At 38.2% G+C, this 26,840-nt stretch overlaps 1 protein-coding gene across 1 annotated transcript in view; it reads right to left on the bottom strand.

The window, feature by feature from the left end:
• The window catches only part of CPNE8 (copine 8), a 190,145-nt gene that overhangs the window by 42,870 nt on the left and 120,435 nt on the right, over window positions 1-26,840 (bottom strand). Inside the window, exons 8-13 of the mRNA XM_075274153.1 lie at window positions 24,983-25,086; window positions 17,724-17,828; window positions 15,311-15,352; window positions 12,409-12,484; window positions 9,235-9,288; window positions 6,728-6,789 (exon numbers count right to left, since the gene is read on the bottom strand). Of these exons, the coding sequence (XP_075130254.1) occupies window positions 6,728-6,789; window positions 9,235-9,288; window positions 12,409-12,484; window positions 15,311-15,352; window positions 17,724-17,828; window positions 24,983-25,086 (443 nt within the window). The remainder of the gene's footprint in view (window positions 1-6,727; window positions 6,790-9,234; window positions 9,289-12,408; window positions 12,485-15,310; window positions 15,353-17,723; window positions 17,829-24,982; window positions 25,087-26,840) is intronic.

Raw genomic sequence — 26,840 nt, 5'->3', positions numbered from 1 at the left:
TAGAGTTACCACCAAACATTTCTCTACTCCAGCAGTAAACCATTGTGGAGAAGATATATTATGTGTTATGTGTAATGTTTTCTTCAGCTGCATTGATTTTCAGCTTAATTAGCAATAAAGTACTCTTTGAAAACAAAAAAAAAAAAAAAAAAACTTGTTCCATTATTCTGTGCAGAAATGTTTTTATACCAATGGAAGCCATTTAAGATCCAGGACTTCTGGGCAACACGGTGGCTCAGTGGTTAGCACTGCAACCTTACAGCGCTGGAGTCTTGGGTTTGAAGCCCACCGGAAACAATATGTGCAAGGCGTTTGTATGGATTTCCTCCCATTATACAAAGACATACTGATAGGAAAAAAAATGTACATTGTGTTCCCTATATGGGGCTCACAATCATTTAAAAAAACAAAAACAAACTTCTTTTAGTTGCAAAAGTCATTTTGACAGTTACTCAGATGAAATAAAATTGCATGAGCGAACTATTCACAGACTTCACCCACTTATTGCATTGCGACCACCTTCAGGGACCCATGGAATGGTAATATTATTTTACAACCGGTTAAAAAGACCTTATTTTTATCTGAATCCTTCTCTTCAGGAAGGTCATGTGACTTTCAGAGTGATTTGATAAAATGTATAGGAGATTATGCATAGATTCTGATTTACATGAAAGTGGTCTTCCAAAGCGGAATGACAGAGACATATTTGGAATTGAGTCAAAATACAAGGTACTGTGATAAGGTTTAAAACCAATTTACCAGTGAAAGACTCCATTTAAAAGCAGTGAAATGTATCACTTTTTTCTAATCTATTTTTATATTCTGCTTGTAGATTTTTTTTTTCTTTCCGTTGCATTTACCAATATACTTTACAGCCATTTCATTGCTATACGCAGCAATAGATTGGAGACAACCCATTGAAATCTGTGGGAGTGTCTTCTAGACATGCATGCTCTGTGCAGGGAGTGGGAGTAGATAAATTATACCATCATTTATTACCAGTAGCAGACAGTACTAAATTACAGTACTGTGCAAAAGTTTTATGCAGGTGTGGGAAAAATGCTGCTGTGTTCAATAATTTAAAAAATAGAAGAGTTAGGCCGTGGCCCTGTATTGCGAAAACACAAAGTTTTTGCCATGGGTGAAATGCGGCAAAAACCACTGCGTTTTACAGTACCTGTAAAGTGGATGGGATTCTAGCAGAAAAAAATCTGCAGCAGAAGAGATGAAATTTGAAAAATGCTTGTTGAAAATTACAGCATGTCAATATAGGTATAAAAAGGGCAGAAAGGCTCGCTGCATGGGGCCTTAGACTTAAATAGGTTTTCCTATTAACATAACATTTAAATTTGAGAATGATTAAAAGTTAAACCTTTTTGCATGTAATTACAGCATTTTATAGATTTTCTGTAACCATCTTAGTGGTGATGACCGGTTGCCAATGGATATGACCATGAATGCAGGCACTTTCTATGGTCTGGGACTTGTCAGAAACCCAGACACAGGTTATCAGGCAGAAATACTAAGCTAATAAGAAGATAGCCTGGCCACAATAAGGAAATCATGGCTGGTTTTCTGACCATAGAAAATTCCTACATTCACAGATATATACTTTGGAAACCGTTCAAGACAAAAGACTGTCACAACCAGCGTTTCTGTAGGTATAATTGATATGCTGCGATTTCCAAAACAGCAACGTTTTTTGGAAATTGTAGCGTGGCATCAATGTATGGATAACATTCACTAAAATCCCATCCACTTTGCAGGAATTGTAAAATGCTGCGTTTTTCTCTGCGGCATTGACGCCATGTGGGGCCCCCCGACTTTAGGCTAAGGCCCTATGTTGTGGAAACGCAGAATTTTTGGTTGCATATTTAACAGTGTTTTTTGAGCAAAGTCCGGAGTGGCTTGTAAAGAAATAGAAAATATAGACTTTTTCCTTCTGCAAAATCCACTACTGACTTCGGCTCAAAAACTTTGCAACATGGGGCCTTAGCCTTAAGATTATATTTTTTCTGTTTACAAAATTAAGTGAATGGACAAAAGAGGCATCTAAATGAAATCAATAATTTGTGAGACCACCCTTTGAGGGAGAGTTCTGGAAGTGATGATATGGCGCCCATGGAGCCTGATCTCAACACTGAGTCCATCTTGGATTACACGAAGAGACAGAAAAATTTGAAGTCAGTTCAACAAGATGTTTGGAACGTTGCAAAGTTCTTTAAAAAACTCTACATATGCACTGTATCTTGAAGAATTGTTTTGTTTTGTTTTTTTAAGACAAAAGGGTGGTCACACCATGTATTGATCTTATATTTGAATAGATTTTTCTGTTGTACATTCATGTTGCCATTTCTATTTTTAAAAGTGGTAAAGGTAAAGAAATGTAAAGTGTAAATGATTGTAAGCGGTTATAGGTGTATGCATACCCCACAACCCTGGAAATTGGACAGAATGTTATATAAACATAGCATCTCAAATCAGTGGTAACATATTATGGGCAGTCAGATACAAATTAATTCTAAAAATGAAGCCATGGCAAAAGGATACATGGAATAGGCTCTAACATTTGGATGGAGTTGTCTTCAAACATGCTTCAATCCCAAGCTCTCAGCAAAAACATGGCAGATAGTGCAAGAGGAGGAAGCAGACACAATGAAAGTAGTGGATAGAAGTTAAAGGGATTCTACCATTAAACTACCTTTTTTTTAAGAAAGGCTATTCGTCTCCTACCTTTAGACGTGGTCTCCGCCGTGCCATTCCGTAGAAATACCGGTTTTAATCAGTATGCAAATGAGCTCTCCACAGCAACGAGGGTGGGCCCCAGCGCTGAAACACCGATGAGCGCGTCCCCATTGCTGCCCAGAGCTCTTTCCTGCACTGCCTCCTTCTGCAGCAACTCCGCCTCTTCTGGCTTCTCTTGCTCTTGTATTTCGATACAGGAGTATAGAGAGGCCACCCCAAAATGGCCGCCGGCCAGCTCCTGTATTGAACTGCAAGAGCGGCTACCCAAAAATGGCCGCCGGCCGGCTCCTGTATTGAACTGCAAGAGCGGCTACCCAAAAATGGCCGCCGGCCGGCTCCTGTATTGAACTGCAAGAGTGGCTACCCAAAAATGCCCGGCGGCCATTTTTGGGTAGCCGCTCTTGCAGTTCAATACAGGAGCCGGCCGGTGGCCATTTTGGGGTGGCCTCTCTATGCTCCTGTATTGAACTACAAGAGCAAGAGAAGCCAGAAGAGGCGGAGTTGCTGCAGAAGAAGCAGGCAGTTCAGGAAAGAGTTCTCGGGCAGCAATGGGGATGCGTTCATCGGCCTTTCAGTGCTGGGGCCCACCCTCATTGCTGCGGAGAGCTCATTTGCATACCGGTTAAAACCGGTATTTCTACGGAACGTGGCGGCGGAGACCACGTCTAAAGGTAGGAGATGAATAGCCTTTCTTAAGGCTATTCCGACGTGGTAATTAGAAAAAAAGTAGTTTAATGGTAGAATCCCTTTAAAAAAAACCTATCCGAAGCAACACTGAAGTTTCTGATACGAAGGATAGGTTTGCCAGAATAAGTAAGCATAAAATTAACTTTAGGGTGTAGCAGATCACAGAAAATAGAAAGTAGGATAGATATACTGTATACCTGACAGAATAATGCCACCTGAGAGGAAATATGTGGCCAACAGACATGGCACCTAAAGAGTACACCACAGTACGTTAACATAACTCCTGAATAAACCAGCTGCCACTAACATGTGAGGACATATACCCCTAGAAACAAACCTGTAGAGACATCTAGAAAACAACCTTTAGAAAAAAAAGTAATTAGCCAACATTGATATACTGCCTACCTTAGTATCACCTATAAGTCTTATAAAGAGAGACGGCTACAGTGAAGCAGAAGCAGAACCTACACACATTACGAGGCGAAGCATGAGGACATCCCCACAACGACAACAAGTGGTAAGAAAACATTACTAAATAAAACAAAGGCCTCTCAGAATAATTGCTAAAATGGCACCAGGCTGGTAAGAAAGTATAAGTCCCTGGCAGGGTATTGAGAAACTGGAACTGAATAAATATCTAGCCACGAAGAAACGTCCTCAGTGGAATGAAATAATGAATGTCCTCCTTCTTTCTTCTCTGTTCCTTAGCTGCTATGGACTCCTAGTATATCTTTCTCAGCATATGTGTACTTCTGTAATATTTACTGTGTATTATCATGCATCTGTATTACTATGCAGCTGTAACATACTGAAATTTCCCCACTGTGGGACTATTAAAGGATTATCTTATCTTATCTTAATGTGGTTAGACCATTGTCCACAACATGGATCCTAGATGAGAAGAATATAGAGCATTTTAGATTTGTCACTCCATTAAACTATGCATGTTTCTTCTGCACTTAAATGAATGTCCAAATTTCCACCAATATGACCACATATGAGAACTTGCTCATGGTAGAGGCACATAACATCATCTCTGTCTCCGTAATTAAAGAATGTCACAATTAAAAGTCCTTGAAGGAGATTCACCGGTGGAGATCTGGGCAAGATGCAGAGTGTGCTCTCAAGCATAAACAAAGGCAAAAAGCTGTCATTGATTTAAAAATTCTTCCAGGTAGGTGGTTGGATATTGTCCCTCAGATCTCTCAAGAAATCCCACAAAGGGGAGATTATATAGTCTGCATAAACATTTGCCTGTCCTCCATATCGCTCATACATTACTCCACCTCAGTAACTCTTTCTTTTGGTGCATTCAGAATCTTGACAAATCAGAGTTAAACTCAAACGACGTATGGTAGACGGTGAGCAACCACAGTAGAGTTCAATGGCCGGTCCTGAGGAGCGCCTTAGCTTTCCATCATCATTGTGACTATTCTGTGCAGGAGTCAAGTTTTCACATAGAGGAATATATGCAGTCCAATAATATAGTAGCAAAGCAGGTATATCAGAATTGTGAGTCTAAATAAATGGCATTAAACCACAAGAGGTGTCCTCTGGATAAACTAAAAAGGCCAAGTACTCACATGTGTATAGTCTACAAAAAATTACTCCAAGGTTAGTTTGCATAGTTCAGAAGGATATGATGTGGAAACAAGGTATATGGTACTTTCACAAGTGTACTATACACCAGTGAATCACTATTTCAAATGCATAAGGTGGTCTGGGGGTGTCTATGACAGGTGTCTAATTTAAATAAAGATAACACTCATAGAATGATACTTCGCTGTGTAAATGAAGCCATTCTGGAATCCTTAGGGAGCAGTGACTGCCTTTTTGTGTTCCACTCAGCATTGTGTATACACTGGCAAAGCAGATTCCCACTCAGCTTAGCTGTTGAGTTCTTGCCATAGCAGTAAATGGATGGAAGTTTTCTTCACTGGTGTTTGCCCTGTTAAAAAGGGAACAGTATGCAATGCAGGTGAAAAGGCCACTCAATAAATGCAGCTACCCATCAGGCTCACTCTCTGAGCACTGGGTCTGCAGAACTTGGCAGCACCTGCATTTCAACATGGCCACAGTCCATTCTTTCATATTTCCTCTTCAGCCAGCAATGGTACACATGGCACAATCAAATCCTGGCAGGCACCTCAGGAAAAGTTTAGGGAAACACGGTGAGAGTTACTTGGTTTGATGTTTCCTTCCAGTACTGTGCTTCTGATCTTGAAAATTTTCATTGGGTGTTCATTTATATAAGCAGGTATTACAGGTTCATATTACGTAATTTATAACCAGTTTTTGTGGCTGCTTAGATTTTGGAGTTTTTACAACATGACATCTTTTTTATCCATCAAAGTATAGGTGTGAAAAATGATATCAGTAAATGCTCAGTCATACTGCATTACAAGACTACGACCACAAGGAAGTATAAGCAAGACTTTGTGAAAATTCCTATAATAAAATGATTGTGAGTGGGTGTATGTTTCACAGAGCTGATGTCTATGATCTGACTGTTCTATGTTTAGCAGACTGGTACAAGTGGCTTTGTGCTGAATGTAACATACCTTTTAATCAGTGAAAGGCTATCGACAAGGATTAAGAGGTGTGGGAAGAAAAATCTATCCTAAATTGAGTGTCTATTATAGGAAAATCTGCAATCTTTAATATTTCTTCTTATATTATTATCAGCATCATCTACGGGGAGGACATTAAGCCGACTCTGCTTTCACTTTTACCTCTAAATCTGTCCTGAATTGCCAGTCAAATGAAAATATTATTCTAGAAAACCTATACGTGATGGTTTTATAGATTCACTCTTTTCAGACTAGCAGGATGCCATTTATATTGCATTGCACATCCATATTTGATGCAAGTCAATGCAACAATTAACAAGGATCAAGAGAAAACCGATGCAATTATTATAAGATATTTAACAAGCAAAGAAGCTTAATCTTCTGGTACCACATTGATTCAATGCAGCCCTAGCTAACAAGCCAACATGATTCTATGCAGTTATACTGATCAGTATAGGGAGACAGTGTTGTACCAAGTCTTTGTTTTTCAGGCTGTCTGCTTTGCCATTTTTTAACACCAGCGTCCTTGCATAATGGACCACTGACCCATTAAGTGGTAGATTAGGTAAATAAAAGTAAACTCTGAATAGTATTGCTGCACACAGTGCTAAAAAGTAAGTACTTTAAAAATCAGGAACATAAAAGAATGTATCATCAGAGAATAACATTTTATTTCAATCCAGTATAGATTTTTAGAAAACATTTTTTTTAAACAAAATACTTACCCTCCTTTAATATAATCAAGGAATGAAACCTCTGTTTCCACTAGAAAAGAAAGCAAAGTAACCTAAAAACAAAGTAAATATGATTAGAAGCAGATACTACTAATATTACTTTATGCCAGGACTGGATAATCATATACAAACCAGCCCTAAATCTCCTAAAGCCATGTCCATTTTCAACTTTTCATTTCAACCCCTTCAATACTTAGCTCAACATTACTTGTAGTGATTTTATTCATATTCATTCTGTATCTGTATTCTGTGAGTAGTGTGATGTATAATCAGAATCTGTTCATTTAAAAGATTCCTTTAAAGCGTAGAAAAAGTATACTCTCTAGGGAAATTTCTTGCATGCAGGTTAGGCATCTAATGTTATTTCCAAAGATTCTTCTTTTAGAAATTCTACTCCTTTGTTCGTTTAATGTAATCTATCATCATTCACGCTGTATGTTAATAATATAATACTATTTGATTGTAATGAACTGAAAAAAATGAAATGGGTTTGGAGTTTCATGTATTAAAAGGGAGACCGTGGCACAGAAGGTTAAAGGGAGTCTATCACTGCCCCAGCTACTGTAAATGCTCCCATAGTGCTGCAGATACTGTTTGAAGAATTAAAACTACATTTGTAATGTTTCGGAGCCTCAGGGATGCGGAGAAAAAGCACTTTTTAATATTTACTCAAATGAGGGTGAATTTTCTTCTATACTGAGCACTGCTGTATCATTACAGCCAAGTACAGGCAGTTCTAGCATGTGACGAGGGTGTGGCTGTCAGGGGTCAACTCACTCCACTCATTCAATCTTGCACTCACCCTTCATCTAGGCTGAAATTTGTGCGTAAATCACATCCCAACACAGTCCACGCACACAAATGCACACTGCCACCACCACTGATTCTCCAGCTCAGCAGAAACTGCACTAACATAAACACGCATCATGAAACATAAGAAAGGTATCATTTTTATTTTGCTTTTACAGTAGCTGGGGCAGTGATAGACTCCCTTTAATAAATAAGCACAGCTTTAAATTGAAGTTTTACACAGAAGGATGTTTGCAAAGGTGTACAATATTCACATTGGCTTAACAACAGAGCTGTACTGCTCATGTTCTGAAAGCTGGGATGTGGTTCTGGAAGGAATGTTTGGTTTTTTCTCAAGAAACCCAAACCTGCTTCCAGATTGAGTAGTCTATTATAGTTTCATCTCACACTAGGGGTAAAGTGTCCATCAAAGTTTCTTCTTTTTTTTTTTTTTTTAAAGTATAAAAAATTAAAGCAAATATCATAACAATTGAATGTCGAATTCTCAGTTACTTCAACTGGGTAGATAAGGCAGAAAAATGGAGGGAACATAGGCTAAATGAAACCAAGTGGTTGAATGAAATAACAATACTACAAATCTCAATAGGAACACTCAAAAACATTACTATATAAAAACAGAGAAATGTTTATTTATTGCAATGTAGTAACTTTTGGGCTGCCCTAAAGGCAGCTAAGTATGATGGGGTGGATGGGAGGGGGGTGAGTTAGGAAGTACTAGTATCAGGCAGGCTAGCTAGGGAAACAGGCAGGAGGTGTGACTGAGAAAGGGCAGGGTCAGAGTCAGCTCTGACTGATGCACAAGGTATCATGGTAGATGTAGGAAAACAAACCAGAAAGCTACCCATGTAAACAAATGCAGAAGATGCCAGGAGCTTACAGATAAACCCATAAATCATTCAAAACACTGCTAAAGCTTTTTGGTTGAACTTATTAACCTAGTAGTAGCATAGTAGCACTAACCAACCTTTTTTGAAAAATTATTTTTTGCCCAGAAAACCCCTTTAAATTAAAGGCAGGCAAGGTCACCAACTTGAGTTACCAAAAAAAAAAAAAAAAAAAAAAAAAAAAGGGATCAGTCTGGGTAAACTTATTTGAATGCTATTGTTAATACCATTCTTCATTAAAGCAAATAATGACTTGCAGTAAGAACAGTCTAGAAGGATTGTCAAGAAAGTACAAGTGAAAGGATCACAAAGGCAAGTTATTAAAATATATCAAGAGAATATTTAACAAGACATTTATGCAAAAGTGCTGCAGTTCAGTCTCGGCCGAACTGGAAATTCATTACTTAAAATTAAAAGAGAAAGAGAAAAGGTCTGTGCATAATTTCTTACAGAAATCATTTGTATTAGAATATTCTGTTATCTAGTAAAATGAATACTGGTCAATTACTCAAGTTTTATTGTAATACAACAGTTGATGTGAACTGTTTTTGACTTGGGATACTTTTGGATTTCAGTATATTGAATATGTAAATTGCAAATGCATCAAAATTAGGATCCGGTGAAAGCAGCCTGACCATGTTTTACAGAATCTCCTTTACTAACTGAGAATGTATCTCATTGTGAAATTAGTGAAAATATCATCAAAACAATAAAACTCTCTTGACAAGTTTTCCCCTTACTAATTTTCAGCAGTTTATAGTTCAGCATGTATTTATAGGTAACTACAGGGTATAGCTTACTTACAGTTCCTGAATTCAGATACTTTTTCTTTTTGCCTTTTTTCTTGGCATTTATTACCTTGAAATCCAAACAGAAAGATTATTAAAGATAAAAAGTGAAAGATATTTGATTACAGAGCGTAGTGTAGCCGCTTCTTTTTAATCAATCATTTTTGTCCCTACTTATGGATCGACAACAGCTTAAATATGTTGCACATCTAGCAGGAAGGAGAAGTGTAAGTCCTCTCATTAGATTTCCCATTACTTTTAAAACCACTTCTGGCATGGCATTAGTTTGAAATGTTTTTAATGCTTTGTTTTCTGAATGGTGTTTTTCATTGCCATTTTATTTTGTGGCACTTTGTACATGTTGAGTTTGTTCCGCTGATTTTGCAGCAGAATGCACTTGGATGACATCTGAGCGCATTCCTTTATTCATGCACATCTATGGAGGCTTCTGATCCATTCTTTACCTATGACACAGAGCAGGATTGGACCTGCTGTATAATCACCCATGTCATCATAATGGAATGAATCCAAAGTCCCCATAGATGTGAAGGCATAGTACAATGCACTCTATCATGTACATTGTGTCTAAGTATTGAAAAATATATGCTAAGAACACGTTTCATATGTATAAAAACAACACAAAATAGCCATTTTAATATACAGCTAAGATGCATTCCAGTAATTTCTTTCGCCCGTTTGCAAATGAGCTTCTGTGTAGTGTAGTGTTACAAAATAACTTACTGATAATACTGGTAACTTTATTATTAAAAGAAATGTCCAGGAATTACTTTCACATGGCCCATTCTTAGCTATAAGCTATAAATATACATGTACGATCGGTGGAGGTTCAACAGGTGGCCCTGCACAGATGAGACATATAGCGCATTTCCGATGCCTGTACTACATATAACAAAGACCGAAGCAGATGGCTCCCTGTATAGTGGCTAGGTGCTACTATTCCGGCCTAGTGCACATTGAAGTCAATAGAAGCTGAGATGTTTTACTGATGATCAATGAGGGAAAATACTATTAAGGTAAGTTCACACGGGGTACCTGTGACTGGATGCCGATGCAGTGCACCAGCATCCAGTCGTACACTCCACTCCGATTTAGGCCCAAATGAATGGGCCTAGTCAGGAAGGAGTGTCTGACTGAAAGAATGAGCATGTCGCTTCTTTTTCTGGGAGCTGGATCAAACGGCTCCCGGAAAAAAGAACTGACCGACTCCCATTGATTTCAATGGGAGCCATATTTTTGGTCAGGATTTTGAGGCGGATACGGCCTCAAAATCCTGACCAAAAAACCCTGTGTGAACTTACCCTTATTGCTAGGCTAGGAAACTGAAGCAGCAGTGAACCCCTTTCCAACATTCACAGTAATAGTATGATGGATGTCAGGTGTTTAAGTAAGATACCCACCCACAAAGGAGCTGAGCATAGACCTGGCAGAAGTGACTGCGACCAGAGATATCTCTGATCACAAGTCCTTAACCTCTCAGGTGTTGTAAGATGCAACCATAGCATCTGAGTGATTCAGAACGCTTCCACTCTTCCCTACCAAATGGTTTACACACAGTGAGATTGCAGGATCAGTTAAGTTACTTTGGTAGCTGGGGGCTTTTGAAGATTCCCAGGCCCACCATAGAAATATTACTATTGACAGATATATTTAGATTTTGGCCCAGTCTGCAATATAGTAGTATAAGTGATCAGCTGATCATAAGATCAAGACCTCATGGGAAAGTAATCTCTGTCACAAAAATGTCTGGACCATTGTATAAGCAATGCTACCTCCAATGCCGGTTCTATTATCTCTTATGTCACCCCCTCTACCTAGATTATAAGCTCTTTCAAGCAGGGCTCTCAGCTCAGCCCGATTGTATGAATTGACTGTTACTGTGTAATATATCTTTTTATCTGTACTTGAAACCTACATTTTGTAAAGTGCTGCGGAATATGTTGATGCTATATAAATAAAATGTGTAATTATTAGTAGTTAAAAGTTGCAAAAATGTTTTAAAATATAAAAAACAAAAAAAAACTGCAAGTCTTCAGTAGGTGATACCTTTTTTAATGGCTAACTCATAATGATGACAGAATATGACGTTTCGAAGCTTTCCTCGAAGAAGCTCAGAGGAAAGCTTCGAAACGTCATATTCTGTCATCATTATGAGTTAGCCATTAAAAAAGGTATCACCTACTGAAGACTTGCAAAGTTTTTTTTTGTTTTTTATATTTTATAACCACTGGCTAACACGGTACCAAAACAAACATTTTCCTTTTAAAAAATGTTTTAAACATTTTAGAAAAGTTTTGAAAGATGTAAAAATTCAAAAGCACTCACTTTTCCTAGAATATATATGTAAAATAAATAAGCAAACATATGAGTAACTACATTTTACTGCTCTGTGAACATCATAAAAACAACCTATAAGAAAATGGCACAATTGCAGGAACTGTAGTCTTTTCCAATTCCAACCCATTCTTCTTCTTTTTCTTTTTTTTTTTTTTTTTTTTTTTTTTTTTTTACTGTTTCCCATCAGGGTCAGTTCACATGGAATTTTTTGGCGAGGATTTTGGAATGGAAAAAATCAGCTTCAGGAATTAGAAAATGATTTTTTGGAGCGGTTTTTGAGGTGTTTTTAGTTTTTTTTTTTTTTTTCCTCTAGCACAGTGTATGGACCTTGACAAAAACGCATAAAAACCCCCTTCAAAAACAGCTAGCGGTTTTTCCGCCTCCCATTGATTCCCATTGGTTTTTTCAGGTGGAATCTGCCTGAAGAAAAGTCAGCTTGCTTCTTTTTTCTGCTAACGGGAAAAAAACAAAAGCTAGCAGATTACATTGGACTCTATTTATTATGAGGCAGGTTTTGCAGGCGGATTTTGAGGCGGAAAATGAAATTGAAATATGAAAAATGGCTTCAACAGAATATCAGGAGAAATAACAGCAAATTTTATAGGGCATTGTAATTACAGTAAAAGGGTTGCCCGAAATTAAAAATTGTTCTATTTTTCCTTTAACTATTTACACTACAGGAGCTCATAATTTTTAATAATGTAACATACTTTATGGATACCAGTGAGTTCATTTAAAATTACATACTTAAAATATTTATTCCATGACATAATTTAATAGATATTCTACCACTATTGGTGATCTTTACACGTAACAATACTTTATTACATCTCACCTCATATACATTGAACTGTGACTGTCCTCTAGACAACTCTCTGTAGCTTGTGGAGAATTCACCAATGTAATCATGACTGGTAAAAAAAAAAAAAAAAAAAAAAAGATAAATACACATTACAAAGGGGTAGACAACAAAACCACACACAAAACTGACTTTAACTGAGTGCTGAAAGAGTTTCATCGTTGGAGCTTAGAGGTTGTCCATTTTCAGCAAATAAATGTTTTTGTTTGTATAATGAAAAGTTCTACAATTTTCCAGTATACCTTCTATATTGATTCCTTATGGTTTTCTAGACCTCTGCTTGCTGCCATTCATTCTGTTTTCTTCCAGCGGATAAAAGTCAATTTGTAATCATATGATATACAATACAGGGTCATGTGATGGACACACAAGTGCACAACTCATTGCAGTCACAGTACAGTAATCAGACATCTGCCTGGTAACAAGCTGTGCACCTGTGTACATCACATGACCATGGTCTAATTTTTATCCAAAGAAAGTAAGCAGAGTAAATGACAGAAAGCAGATATCTAGAAAACTAAGGAATTGTTACAAAAAGTATATTGGAAAATTGTATGCCTTTTCATTATAAAATGTATTTACTGAAAATGGACAACCCCTTTAAGTTTTGGTATTGTTTTGAAGCTGAATATAAAAGTAAGAAACAAAAACATTGCCCATTCACCGTTAGTCCCTCCCCTGCACAGCCTGTCAGTGACCCTTAGGTTGAGATACAAACCAACATATCAAATAGGACACAGATGTCATCATTGTTGAGCAGAACCAAACACCAACAGGGAGAAATGGGGTATTAATTAAATAGGTGAGTAAACCTTCTTTTGTCATTTTATAATAACCATTTAGCTAAATTTGTTTAGATTTTGGGAAAACAAACTTTAATGAAAAAATGTAAGTATATGCAGATATTCTGTATGTACGTGTAGTATGTAGGTGTTTTTTCAAGGAAGTGTTTTATATGTTAAAGGAGTTGTCCAGGCAAATTTGGAAAACCACTAACTTTTAAATCAGCCAGGGGCAGTGAAAAAAATAAAAAAAAGGATACTCACCTGTCCCCGATGCTCTGGTGTCCTCCCGGCGTGTTCTGATTCTTCTGCTCCGGTGGCTTCTCCCAGGTCCCTTGCGGACACTGATTGCTTCAGCAGAACTCCAGAAGTGACCTGTTCAGCAGAAGGATCGATATGCGCCAGGAAGACACCAGAGCATCAGGAACAGGCGAGCATGATTTTTTTTTTTCATACCCCTGGTTGATTTAAAAGTTAAAAGTTTTGCCTGCACAACCCCTTTAAGAGTCTTGTGTCATTTATAAATATTTGCATGTATTGTGATGTTAAATTTCTTGTATTTTTAGAAATATAGCAATATACATATTGGAAATGGAGTGGACTGTTTTATATATATATTATGTATATATATATATATATATATATATATATATATATATATATATATATATATATATATATGTGTGTGATTTCTTTTGCAGGTTTAGACAAAAAGTCCTTTATGCATGGCTTCTTTGCCCATCGGTTTCCATTTAAAAATAACAGACTCTCGACAGACCCTATTATAGTATGTCCATCTAAGGTCTATATGCGACCACTATTTTAGGAGTCTGTTTATCCATTGTTCTGGTCCTCTGTGGAAGAGTCCTTAGCCATCACTAGTGTGAACTTAGCAGAAGACTATATATTGCATACCCCCGTTTCAGCATTTTAAAGGGGTAGTATCTTGTTAATGTAGAAGTCTTGTATCTACCAATTTTGTACACTGTGAGCTATTATTTCTGCAGTGTGTTTTATGTATAACCCTCTGGTTGGATACCAGTAGTAGGCAAACATTAAACAGTTTGGTAGGTCTTTTACATTCTTCAAGTAGTTCAAGGTGAGGGAGTAAACTTTTTAAGATGATTTTTTTTTTTTGTAGCATTTTGCCAATATGTCATGCATATTGGAAGACTGCTGGAATCAACAAACATCATTAGAACATGCTAAGGAATGCATGTTGCATTTCCAGGCAATTCCATACAGAATGGACATTGGATAACCATCATTGAAACTTCACTATATGATGAACAAGTGAAATATATAATACAGCATTTTAAACTGTGTACAGTCACAGTCAGAGTGATTTAGATATTTTTCTTAGCGAGTTTAGAACTTGATACTTAAGAAAAAGATGCCAGCTCTGCAGAATAAACAGCTGTTCATCTTTCTTTTACAGACTCGTCCACGCTCTTGTATTAGGTTGATAGGCTTCACCAAGATAAATCTTCGGTCTCTACAAAACTGCTGACCCATGTATACATAAAAAGATATGCTTTTAAAATGTCATCCATTAGATCGACGGAAAGATTGATACTGCATATTAAAGGTGAAAAAACAAGGCAGACTTTGTTTAGCTATGTCATGTTAAACTTTAGGAGTAAACAAATATTCAATCCCATTCTACAATCTTTTTGTACCATGGCTTTTCTTTATGATTTGCAGATATACAATCCTAAATTGTTAAAGTGCAATTATACTACCTTGGAATTTGTCCCTAAATAAGTGAACAATACAATGTAAGTCAAGAAGGGTATGTAAACATTAGAACATGAAAAAAAAATTGTCACAGATTTTGCAACAGATTTCAACATATGCATTGGGGCCATCATTTTCTAGCCCTTTGGTCGATACAAAAATGGTAACTAGGTAATAAATAGAATAGACAAGAGTTTCTTTTGCTGACCAGCTTAATAAATACATGCTGATAAAATTAATCAGCCAGGTACAGTTACTGACTGATTTACTTTCATTAGGATTCCACCACACAAGTTGGGTACATGGCAACACAAATGGCCAAATATGCCACATTACAAAAATATATGCAAAAACTCTACCTTCCATCTCTATCCCAATCATAGACTTCCACTTTAATTGTTCTGTCAACAAAAACAAATTAAGAATCATTACATAAGGTACAAAAAAAATCAATAAATTAAGGTCAGTTGGCTCACCAATATCATTGTATGAACTTCTTCTAAGGTGCACGTCCCATACCCCCGACCTCCTGGGGTGATATGTCAATAACTTCAAAAATGGAAAAATTGGGTCCGCACTCTTTGGGTTCTTTAAAACATAGCTTTTAATCCATTAATTAAAAACGGTAAACAAAACACATATACAGCGTGAAAAAGAACCAGAAAAAACAACGAAAAAGTGATTTAAAAATCGCTCATAGCTTACGCCTTTCAGGACTTCCCTAGTCCATTACTCATAGCAAATCGATTTGTTTTAAATGAAGAACCCAGAGTGTGGACCAGATTTTTCCATTTTTGAAGTTATTACATAAGGTACACTGTGAGGACATAGACCAGAAATAGGTAGACCATATATAATATCCAGGTTGGCCAGCTACATAGTCAGACAAGTCATAGGGTCTCACGGTCAAATGTTCAGACTGTACAAATTAAGATAGTATGTGTAGGAACAGATAACTAGATTCCAGTGAGCGCTGACTGTCAAATATAAGTACCTATAGCATTAGTGGAATACACTACAGTTATAGGGGTTAGCAGCTTTCAAAAATCATCTGCAAATACATCCCACTGCAGCCGATTTTTGACTTCTTGACAGAGCTAAATTTTTCAAATCTGACACGTCACTTCATGCAAAAATAACTTTAGAACAAAATATTCTACACTGAAATGATGTACTTCTGAAAAAATTATCTCTCACTTTGCACATCTGATGGTGCATTCATTTGTAGAACATAAATTAATGCAACACTTGCAGGTAAAAAATATTCCCTGTACCACAGGATAAATTCCTTAGGTTCCTTAGTTTTTGAAATGGTATCATTTGTCAGGGGATTCGACTTTACTAGCATTTCAGGAACTCTGTAATTAGCATGATGTCCAAGACTCAAACTGTCCCCAAAACCCAAACAGCGATGCTTCTCTTCTGCACCCTGTGCCCAAATAACATTTTAAATCCACATATGAGAGTTAACTGGGGTATCCTGGGTACAACAATGCCATATGTGGGCATAAGCTGCTGTTTGTGCACACAGTAGGGCACAGAAGAGAAGCACTGTTTGGCTTTCAGAGCATTTGATTTTTGGACACCATATCATTTTACAGACTCCTTGATGAGGTGCCAGTAAAGAGGACTCTGCCATTTTGAAAACTGCACTCCTCAAAGTATTTTCCAAATGGTATACTGAGCACTACTTTCCTGGAATTGAATATGTAAGTTGTTTGGAGTACATTGGGTACACCAAATCCTTTGCTATTTTCCCACTAGCTCCTATGACATGAGCAGTGGCGGCATTCTCAGGGTCAGTGCTGGTGTCTTTTCTCTTATAAGCTGGGGTATACCTGATACATGCTCACTCAGCATTTCATGCATTTCCTTCTTTTATCAAATGATGGTCTATGCTTATGATAGACCATCAATTTTAGATCAACAGGGGTCTGACGATAAGGACCCCTCCCTGCAGATTAGACATTTTGCAGCATGTGCAGCTCTCAGGACCTTTTACATACTTGGTGCTGCAGTATTGACTCACTCACTGTACTTTTAGTAGAGGCGGTTATAAGGTTACTCAGTGTTTCAGACCGCAATGAAAAACTTCAGAACTCTCTGAGTATTATGCAGTTAAGTAAGTTTTAATAATCCATTTATCAATGTGATAATCCTTCTCTCTCTTTCAGCACATGCAGATAGTCTGATGAAGGTCCAGTGGATCGAAAATGTTCACTTTCCTTGTCATCTTTTAACTGTGAATCATTAAAAATGACTTCAAAGCTTAATACTCAGGGAGTGCTAAAGATTTTTAATTTGGATATATACGAGGGTTAAGACCCTACTAAGCAGTCTTCCGAATACCATCCAGAATGTCACATACAAGCAGATTGCAATGGAACATCACTGCAGTAACTATAACCACCACTAATACATTTACGGTGAGTGAGTAGCACAGGACCTGGCATGCGAACAATATCAAGAGATACATGCTCTGGTAAAGAGCTAATCTGCAGGGGCCCTGACATTCGAACCTCTGCTGATCTAAAGTTGAGAATAGGTCACCATTGTTTAATTTTCCAGCTATCAGAATTGAAGGTGTTAAGTCTTATGTAAATGGAGCCTAACAGGTATTTTATGATTTTTCCAAAGATCGTCTGTTTGTGCCATTACAGCCTGTCAGGCCTTAACCTTTTTTTTTCCTATTAGCAAGGGGTTCATCTTCACAACACATAGCCTGAAAAAACATCAAATTGTGGAAACTTTAGAAATTCTCACTTCTCTTACCTGTCAAAATCCCCATTGCACAATGCTCTGACTGGAATCTTGAAAGCCTGCCACACAGGGTTTAATGTATTTTTTACTACTTCTGTCTTGTGGCAAATTGTGAAGCTGAGAAAAATTAAACATATTAGTCTTATAACTCACATTACAAGGTACTCAGCTGGTGTACACACAAACCAATTCTAGGACATTGAAGAAGATTTATTGATTCTAATTTTTAGACACTGAAAACATAGATCTGATAGTCTAAAATTGCACCAGATTTATCGCAGTGACAGTGGATGGATAATAAACGTGGTGGAGCTTTAGACTGTCTAGTCTAAGTTTACACCACCCATTAGTTGGCTTACTTTAGGAAGAATTTTGGTACAATTCTGATTCACATTGTCTTATATTAAGCCCTGCACTTTATTGATAATCCCCACCATTTTTAAGTAAATCCTGCCCCTTGTCATACAAGGTGTAAACAAAAAGTGCCTAATGCACATAATAAATGTGGTACACACTGTACCACATGGGCTAGTTTGTGCTACAAATTAAGCCATCAAGTCCAACCTACAAGTACATAAAGTCCAACCTATAATCCTACCAGGTTGATCCAGAGAAAGGCCAATTGTCCTATCAGAGAAAAAAAATACCTTCCCCACTCCAAATTTGGAAACTGGTTCTATTCCAAAAATTGCAGTCCCCATAAACTGTGTATTTTTAGTTTAAGAAACTCATTCAGACTCTTTTCGAACTTGTACAAGTTACCAGCCATCAGCAGTTCCTGTGGCACTGAGTCCCATAGTCTTGTCTTGCCACAGTTATAGGCCAGATCTCTGGACTGTCCATTAATATATTTGTACATTGTAATTATGTTGCCCCTAAACCAACTTTTTCCAAACTAACTTCCAACCCAAAGCTGGATAATCTGTCTTTATGTTGTAATCCACCCATCCCCTTGCCTTGGTCATCCTTCTCTGCACCCGCTCTTGTTCAGCTATGTCTTTCTTATATACAGGTTCCTAAATTATGCATACAATTCAATATGTGGACTGAGCAGTGATTTATATAGATGTATAACTATGTCCTTGTTGGGATCAACCATTTCTTTCTTCAGCAGTCCATGATTTTATTTGCAGTAGTTGCTAAAATGTATTGTTTACTGTCAACCAATATACCAGTGTTTTTAGTGGTAGTTTTATACAGTGTGTTATTCATTGTCCAAGACTTTACATACAGTATATCCACACTAAAAGTAATTTGCCATTTCCTTTCCCCAGCTTCCAGCTTCCTCAATCCCTCTGTAATATTACACAATCCTCCTTTGTGTTGATGTGTAATCATCTGCAAATATTAAAATTCTATTCTGTAAACCATCTACCAGCACATTCATAAAAATATTAAAAAGAAGAGGAATCAGTTATTAACCTAGTAACACATACTTCCCCTAGTCCCAGTATTCACATTTTATGTACCTACATTTTATTTAGTACAATATCAAAAACCTTTGAAAAGTCCAGATATACACATTTACAACCTCTCCCAAATGACAATAATAATAATGATAACTTTATTTATATAGTGCCAACATAATCCGCAGCACTTTATAAGTAAGGGCTCATTCGCATCTGCGCCCAGTCTCCGTTCTGCAGGTTTCCGTTTCCTGCATAAAACAGAGCAGGAGATGGAAACCTGCAGGACTCTTTCTCACCCATTCATTTGAATGGGTGAGAAAGCTGTCTGGCCGTGAGCGGCAGTGAGCGTTTTATGCTCTATGCCGTGAAACCGTTTTTTAAAATCTGGACACAGAGTCGGACATGCAGTACTCTGTGTCCGGATTAAAAAAAAACGGTTTCACAGCGGAGAGCATAAAACGCTTACCGCCGCTCACGGCCGGACCCGGTCTGTGGTTTCCGTCTTCTTGCATGCAGAAGAAGGAAACCACAGAACGGATTGCCGAACGCAGGTGTGAACCTAGTGTCATGGAGTGCGCAATATGATAAAGAAATCATATCAAACAGGAGTGAGGGCCCTGCAATCAATGAGAAAACTGGGAGACACATGAAGTAAGAAGGTTTGTTTGATACAATGATCGTCATCCAGCCATCTTTTAATAAATAAGGACATATAAATGAAGTTGTATGAGTCGGTCACCAGCCAGTATATACGGATACTAAGTGCATGGACTGCAGGGTAACTTCTAGGTGAATGGGTCAGTTTTGTGAGGCATAGAGTAGGAAGGATAGTGTAAGACAAGAAATGTTAATGTAGTGTGCAGAGGTGTAAAGCAATGTGATCAGATCATGTGATAAACCGCCGAAACAGATGTGATTTTAGGGCAGTTTTAAAGCTACTACAGTTAATTTATTTGTCCAGGATAAAGCATTTTAAGGCACCAGTCCAGTTAGAGAAAAGTCTTGGAGATGGGATTGGGCTGTTCAGAAAACAGAGGATACAAGTCTAAGGTCATGGGCAGAGCAGAGAGGATGGTTAGGGCAGTAGACAGTGACTAGGGAGGAGAGGTAGGGAGGTGCAGCGCTATAGATGGATTTGTGAGGGAGTGTGATAATTTTGTGTTGTATTCTGAGGTGAATGGGCAACCAATGCAGTGATTGACATAAGGTAGATGTGTATACTGTGTGTACAGGTTTGACAGAAAGAGGAGTCTGACAGCTGCATCTAGGACAGATTGTAGAGGGGGTGAGTTTAGTACAAGGCTTACTGGGGGGGGGGGAATTTTAGTAAGAGACCAATAAGAAGAAAATTGCATTAGCCAAGACAAGAGTGAATCAGACCAACAATGAGGGTTTTTGAAGTTTTCACAAAAGAGAAAATGGCTGATTCTAGAGATTTTTTTGAGGTGCAGATGGCAAGAGTGTGCAAATGAATATGTGGAGTGAAGGTGACATCAGAGCCAAATACAACCCCAAGACAGAGAGTGAACTGCCTCACTGTAATAGTAAGAACACAGACAGAAATGGAGATACTAGGGTTAGGTTGGTTAGTAGATGAAGGGAATGCAAGAAGTTCAGCTTTTGAAAGATTCAATGTCAGATAAAGATGATGTTAGAGACAGCAGAGACAGTCACTGGTGCTCTGTAGTAGAGCAGGGGTGAGTTCACAGAATAAGGTATATAGGTGGGTGTCATCATTATAAAGATGGTACTGAAAGCCAAATCTATTGATGGTTTGTCCAATAGGGATTGTGTACAGAGGAAAGAGGAGGGGGCCTATGACCGAGCCCCAAGGAATCTCAGTAGCAGCAGGAAGAAGAGAAGAAATAGCACCTGCGAATGATACACTAAATGAGCGATCAGAAAGATAGATAGAAAACCAGGAAAGAGTTGTGTCTATGAGGCCAATAGAGTGGAACATACCAAGGAGGAGTTGGTGGTTTATGGTACTGAAAGATTCAGAAGAATAAGTAGTGACTAGCTCTTTAGATTTATCAGTCAGGAGATCATCATAGACTTTTATAAGGGCCATTTCTATAAAGTGTAGTGCACAAAAATCTGATTGTATGGGGTCCAGAAGAGAGTTAGCAGAGAGATAGCAGATTAGGCAAGAATAAGGCAAGGGTTCCAGAAGATTGGAGATGAAGGGGAGGTTAGAGATGGGTTGATAGCAGCACAGGGTGAGTTGAGGGAGATACAGTTTACTACCTCATGAAATAGGAATAGCCCCTTATAAACCCATGCTGACACTGTATTATAAATTTATCATCAAAGTATTCCAAGATGGCATCTCTTAGAAACCTATCAAATCCTTTTCCCACACAGAGGTTAAACTTACTGGTTTATAACTTCCAGACTCACTGTTAGACCCCTTTTTGAATATTGGCACCACATATGCTATGCACCTCCTGTGGAACAGACCCAGTCATTACTGAATCCTTAAATATTAGGTATAAGGGTCTGTCTATCACAGTACAAGATTCTCTCGGAACTCAAGAGTATTTGCCATCCAGACAAGGTGATTTGTCTATTTTCGTATTTTTAAAGGTGGAATCTGACAAAAGTAATAATAAATAAAAATTCTATGAAAATGAACAAATGAAAGTCAGACATTGCTTTCCAACCATGCTTCAACAGAATTTTTTTTAAAAAAATTAAACTCATGAAACAGACCTGGACAGAAATGATGGTTCCCTTAACTTAATATTTTGTTGCAAAACCTTTTGAGGCAATCACTGCAATAAAACGATTCCTGTAACTGTCAATGAAACTTCTGTACCTCTCAACAGGTATTTTGGCCCATTCCTCATGAGCAAACTGCTCCAGTTTTCGCGGCTGTAAATGGTGCCTTTTCCAGACGCCATGTTTCAGCTCCTTCCAAAGATGCTCAATCGGGTTTAGGTCAGGGCTCATAGAAGGCCCAATGTTTACCTCTTAGATAATCTTGGGTGTTTTTAGCTGTATGTTTTGGGTCATCATCCTGTTGCAAGACCCATGACCTGTGACTGAGACCAAGACCCGTGACTGAGATCAAGACCCATGACCTGTGACTGAGATCAAGCTTTCTGACACTGGGCAACACATTTCTTTCTAGAATCCCTTGATAGTCTTGAGATTTCATTGTACCCTGCACAGATTCAAGACACCCTGTGCCAGATGCAGCAAAGCAGCCCCAGAACATAACAGAGCCTCCTCCATGTTTCACTGTATGGACAGTCTTCTTTTCAAGATATGCTTCAGTTTTCCATCTGTGAACGTAGAGCTGATGTGCCTTGCCAAAAAGTTCGATTTTCTTTGTCTCATCTGTCCATAGGACATTCTCCCAGAAACTTTGTGGCTTGTCAACATGTAATTTGCCAAATTTTGTCAGATTCAAGTTATTTCTGTGACCATTGTGGGTTTTTCTTTCATTAAATGAGGGGTACCAACAATTTTGTCCATGTGCGTACATGTACTTTATGCGTTTTCCTTATCCCTAGTCTTCCTTTCCCTCTGTTCTCACCCCATCTCTGCTCCACTCTAAGTTACATTACTTTTCTCTGGTTCCCTGTCCACAATATCTAGCCCCCTACATATATTATTGCCTTTACCCTTAGTCCCTTGTTAAAAATATAGTTACTACGGTTAAAAAAAAAAAAAAGACATGTTTGACCAAATTAGGTATATCTGTCCCATTGTCTTTAAGCCACTGCAAAATAACTACAATTTTTACTTTACCCCACTAAAAAACCAAAACTTACACCCCCATCAATTCCATATATCGAAGCATACCTTTCTTTAAGCACCACATAATTTCTCTATTAGCTGCTGATTATGACAATGTTATTTTGTTCAAAGACAATTGGCTCTTCTGATGTAACGCATTACCATGATGCGTTGAAAATGGGTAATTGGGAACACAATGACAAATTTAAAATATAAAAGAATTGGGAAAAACGTTTGAGGTCTTTTTTTTTTTTTTTTCCGTAATACATAGTATATTCCTACACCACTAGAGATTATTTTTTGGAAGCTTTTACTCCACTTTTGTCAGTTAGACTCCATAAAATTTAAGTACCATTCCTGAGATTTCTTTATTCTTAAGGGTATAGCGATGTATAATGACCTTTGCAAGCACTCACCTAATGCATCCTTCACTTTATCTCCCTGCTGATCAGGTTTCCAAGCAGATCATATGATTGGCAGTCTAACCTGTAGATTCCCATACCAGCAGGAAGCTCCTGTCTCTGAAGCATGACGTTCATCTCTCATAGACTTAAAGCGCATAGAGAAGAATTACTTCCGACCAGTGTGTGAATCATCAGATTAGTCTTTCAATCACATTATCAATCAGGAAAACTGATTGTCTGCAGGAAACAGTGAAGGATGTGCTGGGTGATTGATTACACCATTCATCAAATATCAGTATGTCCAGTACTACAGGACTAAAGAATAAAAAAAATTAAATAAAAATAAAAAAAACGCACAAAAAAACCAAAAACTCAGGAGTAAGGATTCTGAGAAAATGAAAAATAGATTTTGACTATACTGAAGATACAGAACTGAAAAAACATGGCGAAACACAGGTTTCATGGGCAATCTTAGGGTCAGTGTGGCAGGGCTGTTGTCCATGCCCACACTGGGTCAATAACATACATTATTTAGGAGAGCCTGGGCATTTACCATGTGTTTGGGTTATTTATGCACTTTGTATATATATGTATGTATAATTTTTTTGTATTAGCAATATTCCCCCACATGAAAGAACACTTATGAATTGTAGTTTTATTATACTTTTTGCACAACTATATATTATTTATGTTGATGAATTCACACATCATGAAATTGCCCATCTGTCATGACCTACAACTGCCGAATTTTTCAGCACAGTTTTTGTGCTGAAAAAGCCCCCCTCGACTTATACTCAATTCAAGCAAAAAAAAAAATATATATATTTTTTTTATTATTGGGGGGGGGGGGGGGTCTATGACCAGCCCCAATAGTAATGTATAGAATCTCCCATAATATAGTGAAAATAAAAAGAGAGGCTTTAAAAAAAATATAATAAAAAAACTAAATAAATAAAAGTTCTAAATCCCTCCTTTCCCTACAATACATATAAAAGTAGATAATTACTGCAAAAAACACATACACATTAGGTATCCCTGTGTCTGAAAGTGCCCGGTCTACTGAATATAGGGTATCTGCAGTGCTCCTGTTCCGTCGGGAAGGGGTTAATAGGAGCACTGCAGATACCCTATATTCAGCCAGGCTGAATTCCAAGTTGGGGAAAAAAAAACCCTCAGTCCTCAAGCTCAGGGAAGGGGCAGACAGACAACCAAAACACCCCCTCCCCTTCCCCAGCATCTACTGCACCCAAAAACTCCGACCATTTTAATTTATGAAATTTTCCAGTAGCTGCTGCATTTCCTCCCCTCGGCTTATACTCAAGTCAATAAGTTTTCCCAGTTTTTTTGTGGTAAAATTAGGGGCCTCGGCTTATATTCGGATCGGCTTATATTCGAGTATATACGGTATATTAACCGCAATTACAGCTTCATAACTGTGGATAATATACAGACCCATTCATTCTATGGCCACACACGCACTTCGGTAGTTTCTATGGATGTGTCTCCAGGCCTTGGAAATTAAATATTGAGAAGGTCCTATACATGTCCATATTTGTGGCTCTGTCCTTTTACTCAAGTGTACGGATCAGTTAAAAATGCAGACAGCACCAATCTAGGTGTCACCCGTTACATTTTTACAGATCTGTACACTGCACAAGGCCATGTGCATGGGGCCTAACAGTACAGAACAGTACAGTACATTTAAGTAACGTACCTTCCATCTTCATTGCTTCGGTGAAACACTAGAAATGGGTCTGACTTTCCAAAAAAGTCTTTCTTGTCAAGTTTATTGGCACAAAACTGCATTAACACAGCATCCTAAAAGGTATGAAAAATGTTACAGTAAACTTATAAATGAATAATTTAACACACCACCTTCTGGGCAATTAGTTACAATCAATCAATTAAAGGGATTCTACCATTAAAATTATTTTTTTTGGCGATCAAATGTCAGAATAGCCTTTAGAAAGGCTATTCGTCTCTTACCTTTAGACGTGGTCTCCGCAGCGCCATTCCATAGAAATACCGGTTTAACCCGGTATGCAAATTAGTTCTCTCGCAGCGATGGGGGCGGCCCCAGCGCTGAAAATGCGATTGAGGCGTCTCCACTGCTGCTCGAAAACACACTCCAGCGACGCCTCTATCTTCGGCTGGATCCTCCTCTTCTTTCGTCGTCTTCCTTTGCTTCACCTCCGACGCCTGCGTAGTTGGCTCTGCCAGTGAGACACCAGCAGAGCCAAGTGCCCATGCTGGCCGGCGGCCATTTTTGGGAGGCTGCTCTTGCTCTTGTAGTTCAATACAGGAGCGGCCTCCCAAAAATGCCCGCCGGCCGGCATGCACACTCGCCTCTGCTGGTGTCTCACTGGCAGAGCCAACTGTGCAGATGTCGGAGGTAACGCAAAGGAAGACGATGAAAGAAGGGGAGGATCCAGCCAAAGATAGAGTCGTCGCTGGAGCATGTTTTCAAGCAGTAGTGGGGACGCCCCCATTGCATTTTCAGTACTGGGGCCTGCCCCATCGCTGTGAGAGAACTCATTTGCATACCGGGTTAAATCGGTATTTCTAAGAAACGGCGCAGCGGAGACCACGTCTAGAGGTAAGAGAGGAATAGTCTTTCTAAAGGCTATTCTGACGTGTGATCGCCCAAAAAAAATAATTTCAATGGTAGAATCCCTTTAATGAACCATTTCTAAAAAGTACAGTTCTAATTTTCAGCATAATTGAGAAATTGATGTTTAGCCCCTTCTCAAGAGTCTTGTATATTTCATGCAGTTTTAGGCCTCCTCCCACAACCGATGATCAACAGTTTCTTCACTATAGTCAATAGTTGGGTGATAGGATGAAGAAGCCAGCACCACATATATCAGACTCCTACTGTATCAATTAACTCTAGTAATATCTTTCAAGAAATATGTCATATTTATACTTATTTTTTAAATCTATTACCAATTGCATTGTCTCTTTTACTGACTCATTGACTAGCTAAACCTGGAAGCAGGAGGGGAACACTGCTAGGACCCCTCAATTTACAGTCTTATCCAGGAGAAAAGCAACATTACACTGGGTCACATTGAACTCATCAAGGAAGATTTATGAAGACTGTCAATTTTCACCACTGGTCTTCACACTTCCTGTGCCAGCTAGAGGATTCAGGTGATTTATGGCAAGGCCAATTGCCCCTCCGCAACACACACATTTTCAACAAGTGGTGAAGGCAGCATAAAAACCCCTATTGCAACATTTTTAGTCTCAACTGGATTCTAAAAAATTACAAACCCGTAGTTCCACCAAAAACTGGTGTGGACAGATCATGAGTCTGATCCATTCTCTCTAATATAATCACTGTTTATAATCTTAGCTTATATTTACAAGGCTATTGATGCGTTTGGACATCGCTCTCATTAGTATGCATTCTGTAAAGATTCAGCTTCATCATCTCATAAAGCAATGAGAAAGACAAAAATTTTATATGCTTGGAGAAAACAAATTTCTTTTGCCAACCTTTTGTCATATATTATTGTGCATGACTGATCTGACACATCCCTCTGGACCTACAGTATAATATTGCAAAC

Source organism: Leptodactylus fuscus, chromosome 5 (assembly GCF_031893055.1).
Source record: "Leptodactylus fuscus isolate aLepFus1 chromosome 5, aLepFus1.hap2, whole genome shotgun sequence".
Taxonomy (NCBI): domain Eukaryota; kingdom Metazoa; phylum Chordata; class Amphibia; order Anura; family Leptodactylidae; genus Leptodactylus; species Leptodactylus fuscus.
This window is presented reverse-complemented; position numbering and strand designations above follow the sequence as displayed.